Raw genomic sequence first — 14249 nt, 5'->3', positions numbered from 1 at the left:
GCTCTATGAATGATGAGAAAAGAAACAACAACAAAAACCCAAAACCAAGCAACCAAAGAAACAAAATCCAAACCCAAAACAAAACATATAACCCCCAAACTACACATTTAGTCTGAGAGAAGAGCTACTGAGAGGGACAGAGAGACAGCTGGATAAATTTGGCCCTGTTATTTCTTGGACATCAGTACAATCATACTGCTGATGGATCATTCTGGATTATCAGTACAGGTCATACTGCTGATGGATCAGTCTGGACTATTTTGTTCAGATTTTTTAAGGAAATTAACTATATATTACCCACATGGAGACATGATATCATTCCTTGTGAGCACAGAGTGAATCCAATGGGCCTACAAAAACTGAAGCTGGAAACCTAGACTATACTATACAGTAGAAAAGGACACAGTATAAAAAAAAATATTGAAACATACCAAACTGCATGCCCCAGTCACCAAGGTAATTTATTCTTACTACTTCATGTCCCAGTGCAGCTTTGAGATTTGCTATAAAATTCCCTGGTAATGAAACAAAAATGATATTATTATTCAGTTGTAGGCAGTCTCTCATCCCTATGGAACAGTTTTCTGGTTTTGTATCACCTGTAGTCAAAATTAAGCAGAAAAGCAATCAGATGGAATACTCTGCAGGATTTGCTAAAATACCTGACAACTGAAAGCAGCAGTAGCAGTAATAGTAAAAAGTGAGTTCCTTTCTGAGCAGGAAAAGAAAGGTTGTGCATCTGAACAGTGCCACTGAGTGTCTCACACTACAGAGATAAAAACATACACAGGTGGATGTACATGCACATATTGCAAAGTGTAAGATCATGAAAAACATTTTAAAGTAATTTTGTATTCTCACACATACATGGCATTACACATAACTCCATCACAGTCAGGCAACCTCAAAGCAGGTTAGGCAAGCACTCAAAATTCACAAACTGCTGTTAAGTGTGATGCTAAAGAGAGAACATCGAGTCCTGAATCTCTCTAGACTGTTGGAGCAGTTCTGAGCTCTGCATTTAACAGACCATGCTCCAAACTTGTTGTATCCTATAAGGACATATATATATAAAGTTCCAGCTGCTCTTACAACAAAAACCCTTTTTCTCTCTCCTGAGCTTAGTTGTAGCCTTAGAATTACAAAGAAGAAATAATCACATCCCTTCCTCTCTTTTCCTTTGCTTCAAGGGTACCTTTTAATTACAATACTGCTGTAAAGGATGCAGAAAACTGATACTGTATTGTTGTAACACCACATTCTAGCTTGCAATTACTTTCAACTCCATTCTCTGTAGTGAATTAATTGTCTTACTCTGGGACAAACATTGATCTACAGAACTATTTCTGAAAGAAGCTTTTTTCTGTAACAAAGGATCCAGAAATGGAACATAAAAAAACCCCAAATACATAATTTCACTCAACTATCTGTCCATGGAAGAGGCAATTAATTTATGTAATTAATAACTATACATGATGAATTAAGTATAATTAAAAACTAATACATTATTAGATGCACAGATTTTGTAGGATCTTCTGCTACAACCTCCTAGTTTTTATTGTGAGATCAGGAAATGAAGGACAAATACAGTTTTCCATATACCACTAGAGCACTGCACTTAATAAAGAAATTTATTAATTATTCTATTAGAAATTACAGCAACTGCCTCGGTAATACTGGCATAAAGTAATTAGCATATAAAAGCAAGCTTTTTGCAGGGCAGCCACCAAGACATAATGATCTGAACTGCTCTGCAGTCCAGTGCAAATTGAGAATTAAAATTCAAAGGACTCTCTTAACACCTCAATGAAAACTGCCTTGGGTGTCTTTGAAGACCAATTTTAAGCTACTTCATTTAATATCCACAGTCATAAAACTATATTATGTGTGACTTAATAAATCTGCCAGCAACACACCATGTTCTTTTCTCCACTGCATAATGAGCAGAAAGGTTTTAATTAGCAAGCTGAGCCTGACACAAGCCACTCACACCCAAGGAGGGAGATGTTAGCAGTGTTCCCCTGTCAAGTGAGGCAGGCAGAGAAAGCAGCCCTCCCAGGAGGCAGTGAAATGCACACTCACCTACTATGGTGGAACGCAGGTGTCCTATGTGAAACTTTTTGGCAATATTAGGGGAGCTGTAACAGATTTTTACAAATAACATTTGCTCAGTGGACAAAACTGCCAGGTCACCAAGTTAAAAGAATTCAACACATGCATCTAGAAGAGCTGAAATAAAAGCTCAATCCTCAATTTTCCCGTAAGATTCCCTGATTAGCCTCTGTCCTAGACAGCAAGTGTTCTTATCCAACCAGTTTTCCCTCCAGTATTAGTTAACAGACAGTGCTGTGGTTAAACCACCCCATCAACCAACACAACAAAAGCAAAAAAATCTAATCAAAGCCCAGCTGTGTTAGCAACAAAGAATCAAAAATATCTTCTCACTTTTCTACACATTTTGGACATATGGACCATTCTCCTCATGTCTTTTTTCAGAGATAAACCAGGATGAGAGATTTTGTGTAACCAAAATTACATCTTTCCAGCAATGCCCACCCCTCACAAAGAAAAACAACAAAAACCTAACTCATTACACAACTGCTTTCCCAGATTAATATAAAGTTCAGCTACGAAAATTCAACCTCCAAATTAAAGCCAAGTTCTTACTTTTCAAGACTAGAAGCCCGCAGAGGGAATATTACTCAACAAAAATATTTACGCATAAAAAATTTGACTCAGACACTTTTCATACCATGAGTAGGTGACAGTCAACAAAACTGCAGTGGAAAAAAACTTCTGGGGACAGCAATCAACAAGATTTAGCCAGACAAATGACTGCTTTCCTTAACAAGTCAGGGAAGAAGGTAAAAAGGCACAAAAAAACCCTGATTAAAGCCTGGAAATTCAGGCTTTACTTCTTCATAACAAAATGAAAAGAAGCTTTCTTAAGAACTGAATGCTGTTAGGTGTTAAATGAGAATATTCTCAACGGAGGGCTGTGTAAGGCATGAACTCCTTAAATACCAAAAATACATTCTGGGAAAAAAGCCTCAAATCCCTGAATATAATTTATATTCTACTTGGTGAATATATCTGAATGTGAAATACTGCTAAATATAATACTAGTTAATACAGTTTAACATCACAGGCATCACACTTTACAGCAATGACTATCAACCAGAAAATATCAATCAGCAGACAAGGCAATTGTCTCAAAGACCCTTCAGATGTGCTTACCTGAACTCAATCACCGCCTTTTGTCTGGGAACTGTAGAGAAAAGTTCACTTTTTATTCCATACTCTGAGCCATCTTTCCACACCTGCTGCAGCACAGTCTAAGGTACAATTTTTAAAACAACAACAACAAAAAAAAATCAAATCCACACAAGGAAGTTTCACCAACAGAAAGCATCGCCAGGAAAACTGTTTACCAGCCACAAATCAGACTGATCCCACATCCTTTATTCACATTAGTAATTAGATGTCTGGTTTTCCAAGCAAACAAGATCTCACACACAGACAAAAACGCCACTAACTTTTGAAAGCTGTATTTGATCAAATAAAAAATTTTAGAGGGATTATATGCAGAGTTTCGGTGAAAATTAAGGCTGAATTTTGTGAAAAACTTCTACTCTTTTAGTGCCAAAGAAAGCCAACTCTTCAATCCTAATGTGTTCAAACAACTCTTCTTTCTCTCTTCCACCTGCAAATTTGTAAGGGCAGTATGAATGATCTGTATTAAAACATGTCAGCTTTGAAAGTCTGGAGATTGTAAAATGCCTTAAAATATTCATCAGGACAGTTTGTATGAGTATTATCAGTGATGTGCTCACAGCACCAAGTCAGTCCCTCCATGAACTGAAATGTATAAGGTCACACAGGCCAATGCACTACAGACCTAACCTGTGAAGCTGTATGAACTGAACAAGCCTCCTGAAGATAACAGAAGCCATTAACAGAGTGAAACAAAGTGGAAATCTCACTTCATTCACTGGAAATTTTTCTTATTTTTCCCACTCCAAAAACATCACTTTAACATTTTTCTGCAACAGCTATTGATTTTTTTTTAAAAAAGGAACAGCATCTGTAAAAATACTTTAATTCTGTTCTTATTATGACACCTCAGAAGGCAAGCTAGACACATAGAAAAAATTTACTAATACACCTATTCTCTAGTAGCCACTGGCTTGGTTACAAGGTATATCTACACTTCACTCAGGATTATTGAAGAATACATCCTCTCTTTTGGATATTTTTTTCCCCCTGGATTTTTTTTTTTTTCCAGCAAAGTGTGTAATGAAAGATCTGCTATCAAATACTTCTATGCCAGGTAAAACCAAGAGTATTTACAAGATCAAAACTTTTGAGTTGTACACTGTCAAAACTCAAGGTAGATGTAAAAGAGCCTGCATTTTAAAGCAGAGAGAGGAAAAGAGTTATGATTATTAGTGAACAGTAGATGCATTGTTTCCCCACAAGAGGAAGCTTTCTTGAGCCTCATTTCAAATTCTAGGCCTACATAACAAATCAGCAACAGGGATCCTCAGGGAAAACTTGTGAAAGACAGTTTCACATAGAAAGTACCTTCCTAAGACAATAGTAGGTAATCCATAGTTTTATATTGAGAAAACTTATTTTTTACCTTAAAGCACATGAAAGACACTACTCACCTTTGCTAATAATTCCCTGTTTATTGTAAAATTCACTGTTCCTGGACCAGTGCTGATTTCACTCACCACTGAATCACATTTTAGCTAAGAGAATAAAATAAAACAGAAACTTTAAATGAAATCAGATGAACTGGAAAACTGTAATTCAATCCACTGTGAATATTAATTAAATCCACTGTAAACATTAAATGTTATTTGTTTGAAGCAATTATAAATGGATCATTTCACCAATACTGTTGGAAAAGGGACAATTTTATTATTTCCCATTCATACTTAATAAGCTCTGAATATAACTCAGCTTGAAATGCCACACATATGTTCTACTTCAGACCCTGCCTGTGCACAGTCTGTTTTCTTTTGACTGGGAGTAGTAGTTGAACTCTTTGTACAGACAAAAGCTGAGATACATTTGACAGCTTACACAGTAGCTGCCAGAACTTAACAAAAAAAATAAAAAAATTTAGTGACAACATTCTGCAGTACCCAGTGTCACAAAATAAAGATATGAAAGGCCAATTTATTAAAAATTTCATTTACAATTTCCATAAGGCACATATCTTGAAAAGTCTGAACCCATAAGGCATGTTTGGCCAACCAACACCTAATGTCAACACAAATTTGGGTCTCTTCACAGCCCAAGAGCTTTGGATCTCAACCTGTCATGTTTGAGAGCTTCTTACTAAACCAGCTGTCCTTCATTGTCAAGAAGTTATCTTAAAAAAAAGGAAAAAGAGGGATGGAAAGCATATAAAAATATGACACAATCACCTTCCCACTCAGTATCTATGAGAGAGGCAAACTACATTCCTCCTGAAGCTCATCACCATGAAGAGGAAATTGTACTCCCATGTTAGATCTCCAGCTTAAGACACTGATCTAATCAGGAGAAATTGTAGCTAGCTTTGAAATGCTTTTATTTTCACAAGCTCTGCTAACAACAAATTCCAATGTTAACTCACAAGCTATGTGAAAAAAACATTTATTGTCTTGACACTGAATTTTCCACCTTACTGTTTTACAAATGGTCCTTTCTGTTTATGGGGCAGAGAGAAAACAGGAACACCCACTGGATCTTCTCCACAACATTTGTTCTGATAAATTTTTTCTACATAATCTGCCATTTGTCACATCAGTAGTTTTTATCTCTCTTTTATAATAAGAGTGCTCATTTGTCCTCTCCACAGCTTTAACAACCTCTTTTCCAAGTGCCCTGTGGTCCTTTAGTACCCAGATGTCCCTGTGCCCAAGGCTTGCACTAGGATGCCACTGTGCAGTACAGAAACATTAAAACATCCAACACAATGTCCCCTCCACAAAGAACTAACAGTACAAAAATGAAACAAGAATCAGCCAGCCAAATGAAATCAAAAGCCCATGGAAACAAGACCCCCTGATCTTTCTGTACACACCATTTTCAGTACTTCAGAGCACTGGAGTACTTTGCTTCATTTGTTGTCTCACTGCCCAGCTATTTAGGCTATTTTAGTCAACGGGAAAAAACTTCCATCTACTTTTGCCTAACCTAAATACCTGTATTTCAAATATTGTGGCCCATTTCCTCAGAAGGGACTTCGAGCATTCTGTTGAACCTTGAGGCACTCCATCAACTGTTTATCATGACAAAAAACAGTAACTGCCTGCATTTTTCTCTCTGCTACTTTTTGACACATAGTTATATTTTGCTAGTTTATACACTGCTTACCTTCTTTGGAAATGATATGACCAGTCTAAACAAGTAAAATACATCTCATTTATTCATCACCCAACAAAAAGCATTCCTTAGAGATTATGGATTTTTATTTTCCTTTGTCTAGCTGGCACGATCTATTTAGTTTGGGGGCTTATATTGATGGTCTATTCTTCTTTGTTAAAATTGCTCCTCCATGAAAAGCTGTAGGGCTAAATGTTTCAGGATTATTTAGTGAGCCACAAACAATAAAGAAGGGAAGAAACTCGCAGCTTCCTAAACACTGGGAATAGCTGATGGTTTTAAAATGACACACAAGGAGAAAAATAAAACTTGTTACTGTGATGATACAGTCATTGAAACAGATTGAAAGGGAGGCTGTCTAATCCTCCATCATTGAATTTCAAATTCCTCAGCAACCTCATCAAAACCACCTCCACCTATGGAGGATATGGGAACAGGTAACTTCCTGAGGTCCTTTCCAACCTGAATTATTTCATGTTTCTAGATCATCTTCCAGTTGTTTCAGAACTTTTGGTTGTATATATATTGGTTGCATCATCAGTTCTCCTTCCACCCAAGTCAGAATATTTATCTTGTTAGAACAGGTCCAAGACATGGATAACTTCAACATCTCAGCAATGAAGAATGACATGAGAAACAGTTTAGCTCCTCAGTAGTATTACAACTGGTTTTATTTGTCCTTTTTTTTCAGTATTAACACCCAGCTACTGCCATTTCCCAAATGGCACACCTGAATAAACTGCTGTTCCAAGAAAACTCAATTTCAGGCAGATAAGGATTTGAAAGTTAGGCCTGTTTGTCCCACAGGCCAACTTCATTCATTGCCTTTCCAGAGCTGGGTTTTGCAGTCTTTGGTTTTCTGAGTTACCACACATTCAATTTCTTCCTTAAGTGCTGGGCAACAGCACAGACCATGGCACACCCTTTAAGATACCCACCTAACTTCACCAGCACTATTTAACAGAAACTGTTTGAAAACAACAATTTCACAAGAACCTTAACCAAAGCTGATTCTCCAACTCCCTATGAAGATGCTGTGTACAATTACAGTAAGTACAGTCATCAAACTACTTTGACCCAAACAGATGCTTGGAGAAAGGATTATTTTCTTATTATACACCCCCTTACACATCTAGTCTGTAAGTTCATTAGTATATCAATATATGAGGAGTTCATTAACATACCCTTTCAGCAAGCTGCTGAGCTTGAAGATGTTCTAAGCAATCACTAGAACTGTTTTCTATTACAGAAGCAATGGAGAGCTGGAAATCAGCAACATGCCTGAAAAAAACCACAAACCAACAACACATGAAAATGAGGGAAAAAAAAACAACCTGCTGAAATGCTGGGGAGATTTGGCAGATGCAAGCTGACTCTGCGTATGACAAGTGTAATTGGCAAGCATAACCCAGTCACAAATACCTGAAGATTCACTATATTTAGAAAGCTGGACTAGAAGGCCAAATATCACCTTTGCTCTAATACAATCAGAAAATAGTTATGGTGAGAACACCATCACGTAATAAATAAAAACTATGCTCATGAATAAATAAAATTTACTTGCTAACACGATTGCAACTCTTGAGCAGGACACAGAAAAAAATCCTCCATAACTTGACATTGGCTCTAAGCAGTTTCACATTCAGATCATCAGTGTTGAAGCATTTGCCATCCATGCACTGCCAAAAATTTGTACAGGCTTGTAAGCAATTATATTTACTTTAAGCTTTCTTGCAAAAATACAGGGATTTAATTGGATTGAACTATCTTATAATTACATCGGTATAAAAGGCTTGGGATTTTTGTCTGTATTTTTTCCCTGAAGTCTTGTTAAGCTTTTACAATAACAGGCATGCCATAAAATAATAAAACATACAACATTGAAGATAAAATGTAAACAACTACCGTTTTTTGGAGACAGGAACTGCAGATATGGACTTTATTAAATTCTCTGGTGGCAGATCCAAAACTTTTGAAAGCTAAATTGAAAATAAAGAAAAAATTGACTTAAGCTGAAAGACAAAGATCCAAAGAAAAATACTGCTCCCTGTTTAAATACCCACGGGGGATGCACCTTTTATATCTGAAATCTAATTTCAACCCAGGTAAAAAAAAGCAAGGACTTGATAACTATTATGAACAATACAAAAAAATACAAACTTAAGAGATGTTAAAGGACCCTTAGAAAAAAGTGAAGACAAAACACCACAGAGAGTTGATTTATTTTTTTTATTTTCTCACGAAGAATCCCATCGAAACCATTATGGACTTAAGTAGTCATGGAACGAGAGAATGGTTTGGATTAGTAGGGACCTTAAAGACCACCACGTTCCAACCCCTGCCATGTGCAGGGACACCTTCCACAGCAGCCCGGGCTGCTCAGAGCCCCATCTACCCTGGGACACTTCCAGGGATGGCACAATGACTATGCTCCCCTCACGCCAACTCAATCCCGGCGCGAAACCCCCAAGCGCGCCCCGGGCAGGGGCGGGGCGGGTCGCGCCCACTGCGAGCCGCCCGGGCAGGGGGAACCCGTTGTGAGGGCACGGAAAGGACTTCTGGTTCAGGGGGCACTCCCGCTCCGCGCCAGCCGCGGGAAGAAGCGGTGTGTACCTGGGAAGCAATGCTCCTCCGGAAGGAACCTGCTGCCATAGCCGCACCGCTCGGCGGAAGCTCTGCGGCCCACCCTTATTCTCCACGGCCGACCCTTATCCCCCCCGCCCCGCTCCTTTCCGCCCGCCCAGGGGCGGGCAGGGCCGTACCATTCTCAGGTTACTGGGGGAGGAGGAGAACAGTGGTTGCGCTGGGGGTGGAGGAATCGCGCGGCGCAGCGCAGAGGGGGCTGTACCACTGCTCAGGGAAAAGTGGGGGGAGCAGAGGCGCGGGGGCGCGCAAGGCTGTGGGCGGTGCGTCGGAGGCGCGCGTGCGCGGGAATTCCTCCTCCTCTTTCTCCTCCTCCTCCTCCTCCTCTTCCTCTCCCTCTCCGGTAGCGGCGAGCGAGGGGCGACATGAGCACGTGTTCCGTATCCAAGGTGAGGAGCGGGAGAGAGCGGGGGGTGCTCCCCAGGGAGCAGCGAGGCCTGTGCGGGAGCTGGATCCGCGGCATCATCCGCCGCGTCCTGCGCCTGCTCCTCTTCCCGCCTGCTCCTCTTCCCTCCTGCTCCGGGCGCTGCTTTTCCCGCCTCCCTGGTGCCCAGGCTCCCTGTTCCGCTGCCCGCCCCTTCCCAGAGCCTTGCTGGCTCTCCATCCGTACCCGGCCTCGCTTTGCCCGAGGCGCTGTTTGTCTTTACCGCAGTCCCACAGAATCATGGAGTATCCTGAGTTGGAAGGGACCTCCAAGGACCATCGATTCCAGCCCTTATCCCTGCACGCACAGGGCAGTCCTAGAGTCACACCATGAGTGGTGAGTGACCCCGCAGTGTTTCCTGCCCGCTGCCTTCCTGGCACAATAAAACCCCTTCCCATTTGGAGTAAATGTCACCCAGAACAGAGCCAGGAGTGTTGTGGCTGAAGGTTTTGTCACTTCCAGGTGAAGTCTGGTGGCATTGCTTGCTGCCACACTCATTGCTTCACCCATCCAACCCCCGCCGCCCCAAAACAAGTTCAACAAAGAAATAGAACTAAAAGTGCTGTCCCCCACACGTAATGCTAAGTATCTGTTATTGCCTTGATATTTCCGAATTGAAAGCTTTTATGTGAGCTGTGTTCAGAGCAGGAGGGATAGTGCATTCATCGGAGCGTCAGTGAATAGCAAGACTTCAAATGTTGATTTGAAACATTTATTTCATCTCTTGCTTGATCATGCAGTGAGCAGCAGTAATGCTTCACAGCCTGTGTTTTATCATCTCGGGAAGACTCCTGCCCCTTCCATTGCTTTTCACCGAGTTGTGATATGCAGCTGCATCCTTTGGTTTAGAAGGCACTGTGCAGGTTATTACTTCCAGAAGTAAAGTGCTTCCAAACGAACTTAAAACTTAATCTGAAACAGCTGGATTTCACTTTTGACAATGGCTGTTGCCTGATAGTTTGGCAGTGAATCATCTCACCTCACCTCCCACATTTTACATATAATACTTCTTTGCTGTTTTATATTCTAGTCTCAGCCACATTCAGTGGTGTGGAAAAGCCAGTGCTTGCAAAGCATTCAGCAGTGTTTATGTTTGGTTTGATGAAGCGTCCATTCTTCTTTTGTGTATATGATTTATACTCACTGTGGCCAACTCCCTTTCTGCATGCAGCAGTACAAATAAATCTGTAGGACACCTTTTTTGCTGTGGTTGTTCTGGAGTGTCTGGCACTTGTAGAATAACCACTGCTTTTGTCCAGCTGTTTATAAATGGTATTTAATATACGTGGTAAAATGGAATGTGTCTGAAGGCATTTCCAGTTCATGAGGCTGTTTTTCAGAGAGGGTCAATATAAATGTTGGTGTTTTACTGCAATTTCTTACTTGTGCAAGAAAGGAAATCACATGTCTGAAGTCACTCAACAGACTGGTGACTGTGAGCAAAATTGAACATACCTCTGGTGTCTGATTTTTCATTACATTGTTCTTACTCTGGTGGCTGAACTATCCTAGGTTGAGTTCAATAATCCTTGTGTAAGCATCTCCATTGAGAAATGTGGGAGTCAGTCTGTTTATTACCAGCACTTAGGTGTTTCCTTCTCCCTTGCTGCAGCACAAGAACCTGACAGTGAGAGTTGGGCAGTGCATGTGATTTCTGATATATAGGAAATCTTCATAACTCTTCAGAAGAGATGAGCTTCTGTAGAGAGGATGGGGGAAGAAATTTCAGATTTTCTAGAAGAAAATGAAAAAATCTTCAAGAGCTCAAAGCTCTTGCATGATGAAATAGGTCTAACTGTGATATGTCTCTACAGGAATTCCTTCAAACAGAGGGTTTTATATGAACCTTTTCCCAAGCATTTGTCATTCTGCTTCTAACCGTCTACTTTTTTTTTTTGAGTTGGGATGCAATTCACTGTGGCTTGGGTGTGTAATTTTCTTTTATAAGTGACTTAATAACTCTTGTTGCGTTACTTTGGATTGTGTTTTCCATTCATCTTAGCCTCTTGTGTTTTACTTTGTTTTTAACTGATAAAACTGTACTGGTGGGTCCCCAGGGAATAATTTCCTTTTAATTCTAAACCTGTTGGAGGTTTTGAGGCATTTAAAGAATCTGCTGCTGGCCCAGTTGATGGTTGAATCAAAACGTAGTGGAAGATGCAAAAATTCCTAACAAGTGCACCAGGTTACTGCCTCCACTAGTGTTCCAGCTTGAAACAGAAATATAAAGGGACAGTATGTAACTTGATATTCTTAAGAGACTGGCGATTTAGTGCAAATTACTGGTTTAATGGAGCACTGAAATAAAAGGACAATAAAGTGGCCTCTGGAGCCAGTCAGATTGATGTTTGTATTGAAATCTGTTTGGGTTTTTTTTGCTGTTTCTCTCTAGGGCTGCTTTGTTTTTAAACCAAGTACCAAGAAGAGAAGATTGTCTGAGAAAACAGGTTAGTGCATTTTCATTTGTGTTTCTGGTTTTGAGAAGGGTTAATCCTGAAAGGTTCATCACATCTGATTGCATTCATATCATGAGTTCTGTCCTAGCTCCGTGAGGTTTTCTCTTACTCCTTGATTGCTGAAAACTCTTTTCTTTGGTGGAATGTAAGCAAATTATTGTCTAGAGAAAATGCTGGGCTTTTTTCATCTCCAGCAATCAAGACTGTGTAGCCATCTTTGTATTTTTTTTTACAACAGAACTCCTCACCATGCTTACCATAAGGTTTTTACTAACATGCAAACAATTCACCTGAAGGTCTGAATGAGCCATTTTCAAGCTGTGGGAGTCAGAAATTATATCCCATCCATAAATCTTATCTTCTGGGTATTTTCTCTAAGTTTCTTGTGGAAAAGAAGGAAGAAAAGCCATTTGTGGCTTCTGTCCACTAGTATTTGCTGTGTACACTTTTGTCTAGATGTGTATGCAGGTCTGTTTTCATTTGAGGACTGACTCTTCTTGGAACCAGAAATAAGGCATCTTAAATAATTGCTATTTGAGACTCAGCTGGGAAACTTACTGTTTTTATTCCCAGGTCAAACTACTTTTATCATCATTAGAACTGCCAAAAGGTGTAACAATATGAAAAAGATGGAGAGGAAAGTAATGAGCCCAGATTTTTGTCTCATTGCAAGTTATTTGCAGTGTTTGGATTAAGGTCTGTGCACTTAGACTGCATTGAAATTTTACCCCTTACAGGATATTATGTTTTTGTTTATGAGAGATTAGAAATGCTTGGGTAAACTATTAAGCATATTGTTCTAGTTAGCAAATGCTTTGAGGTGGAAAAATAAATTAGCCCTAAAAGAGAGAGGTGGTTTGGGTTTTCACAGCAGTTGGTTAGAGTAGTGTTCTAAAATGTGTACTTGGATGTGCATCTGCCCAGTCTGGAAGCCCAGTTCTGTCCAAAGTGAAGTTTTAATTGTGAAACTCCTCTGCATCAGTAGTTGATAATACTGTCACGCCCCACAAAAGGCCTTTTGAGGACATTTGCACCTCTAGTTTAAGTTTTGGCAATGAAAAAAGGATATTTTGCCTTGGTGTATTACCAGATAATGTGGTGGCTGGATTTTCTTCAACCAAAAGCCTAGGATCTGTATAATCAGATTTTTTTTGTGTGATTTTTTTTAGAGATACAAATGAGGTAATAGGGGAGACAGTGAAAATGGAGAGATGTCTCTCATTTGTTATTTACAGACCTGTTTTGGGTGAGTTTAGTGCTTTAGGAGATTATGCTCATCAACTGATTCTTTTCTAGAGTTCAAGCCACTGCTGTCGCTCCATTGAACGGCAACCAAGTGGACCCACAAAGCTTTCTGAAACAAGAGAACAATGATGATGATTGTTTTACTTTAATAATAAAGGCTGTTTGCTCTGATTTAGTCTTTAGCTTATCTGAGACTTGACATAGAAGCCTCTTCTTTACCTTTTGCCCACATACTTGGGTAATAGATTCTGCTTGTTCCGTTGCTTATTCTACCAAATAGCAGCAATTAATTAATTGCTTAAGAGAAAAGTCATCTCCCTGAAATATACATGTACAGTTGGGTGCTTTGTTTTATTCTCAGGAAAAAAAAAAGGTTTTGTTTTCATGGGCTTATTTGTGCTGTCCTTTGCTTTTGGTTTTTCCAGATCATTATTTCAGAAGCACAAGCAATGATTCAGAGGATACTGTGCTACGGTTTGTCACTTGTCAGTCTTTATGGAGCCAGATCAAATCCGAAACAGAGGTGAGTCTTGTGTGTCACGCTCAAGAGGTGTTTTGTATTTTCAACAATGGTGCTTGCTTCTTTGTTTCTGGGGATCTTTTTGACATGCTTAAAAGTGCAGGGCAGTTAGTTAAAGCGATAGGAGGGCCAGAAATACTGACTGTCCAGAATATAATAGTAATAATAAATGCATCAGGTACTTACATATGTGTACTTACACATGTAACCACAGAACTGTGCTCTTTTGCTGCTTCAAGCTGCTGGTTCTAAGCTTCTCTTCCTACTAATTGTCTTCTTTATTAACTGCTTTATTAACAGCATACTGCTGTTTCAGTTCAGTTAATGCTTGCCAGCCCTCTGAGGATTTTAGGCTGGTCTTGAACTCAGTGTTCCAGAATTCAAACACAGCAGCCCAGGATTCATAGTGGATTTATGTGAACACAGCTTCATGGATGTCAGATACGGAATGACACCGCTGCCAAATATGGCCTATTGAATTAGTATGGATGGTGTGAATGGGGTCAGAGTTAATTTCCTACTGAACTGTGGCCTCCTGTCTGTTGTGTGTTACATGGCATTCTGTTGTTGTGTCCCTGTA

At 39.8% G+C, this 14249-nt stretch overlaps 2 protein-coding genes across 6 annotated transcripts in view; one reads left to right on the top strand and one right to left on the bottom strand.

Moving 5' to 3' along the window:
- The window catches only part of RARS2 (arginyl-tRNA synthetase 2, mitochondrial), a 30746-nt gene extending 21713 nt beyond the window's left edge, over positions 1-9033 (bottom strand). Inside the window, exons 1-7 of one of the 2 annotated variants that reach the window (XM_015620767.3) lie at positions 8995-9033; positions 8287-8360; positions 7566-7662; positions 4671-4754; positions 3238-3335; positions 2083-2138; positions 432-515 (exon numbers count right to left, since the gene is read on the bottom strand). In XM_015620767.3, the coding sequence (XP_015476253.1) occupies positions 432-515; positions 2083-2138; positions 3238-3335; positions 4671-4754; positions 7566-7662; positions 8287-8360; positions 8995-9033 (532 nt within the window). Of the gene's footprint in view, positions 1-431; positions 516-2082; positions 2139-3237; positions 3336-4670; positions 4755-7565; positions 7663-8286; positions 8361-8994 lie in introns of those variants that run through there. The other variant, XM_015620768.3, reaches the window with a different exon arrangement.
- Positions 9034-9300: 267 nt separating this feature from the next.
- Positions 9301-14249, top strand: part of ORC3 (origin recognition complex subunit 3) — a 35535-nt gene continuing 30586 nt past the window's right edge. The window contains exons 1-4 of one of the 4 annotated variants that reach the window (XM_015620761.3): positions 9352-9413; positions 9677-9784; positions 11841-11895; positions 13575-13672. Coding sequence is in view for 3 of the 4 variants with exons in the window: in XM_015620762.2 (XP_015476248.1) it covers positions 9390-9413; positions 11841-11895; positions 13575-13672 (177 nt within the window). In the remaining variant the exon portion in view is untranslated. Of the gene's footprint in view, positions 9414-9676; positions 9785-11840; positions 11896-13574; positions 13673-14249 lie in introns of all 4 variants that reach the window. The other 3 variants (XM_015620762.2, XM_015620760.3, XM_015620759.3) reach the window with 3 other exon arrangements.

Source organism: Parus major, chromosome 3, assembly GCF_001522545.3.
Source record: "Parus major isolate Abel chromosome 3, Parus_major1.1, whole genome shotgun sequence".
Taxonomy (NCBI): domain Eukaryota; kingdom Metazoa; phylum Chordata; class Aves; order Passeriformes; family Paridae; genus Parus; species Parus major.
The sequence above is the reverse complement of the archived record's forward strand: the minus strand, read 5'-3'. Positions and strand labels throughout refer to the sequence as shown.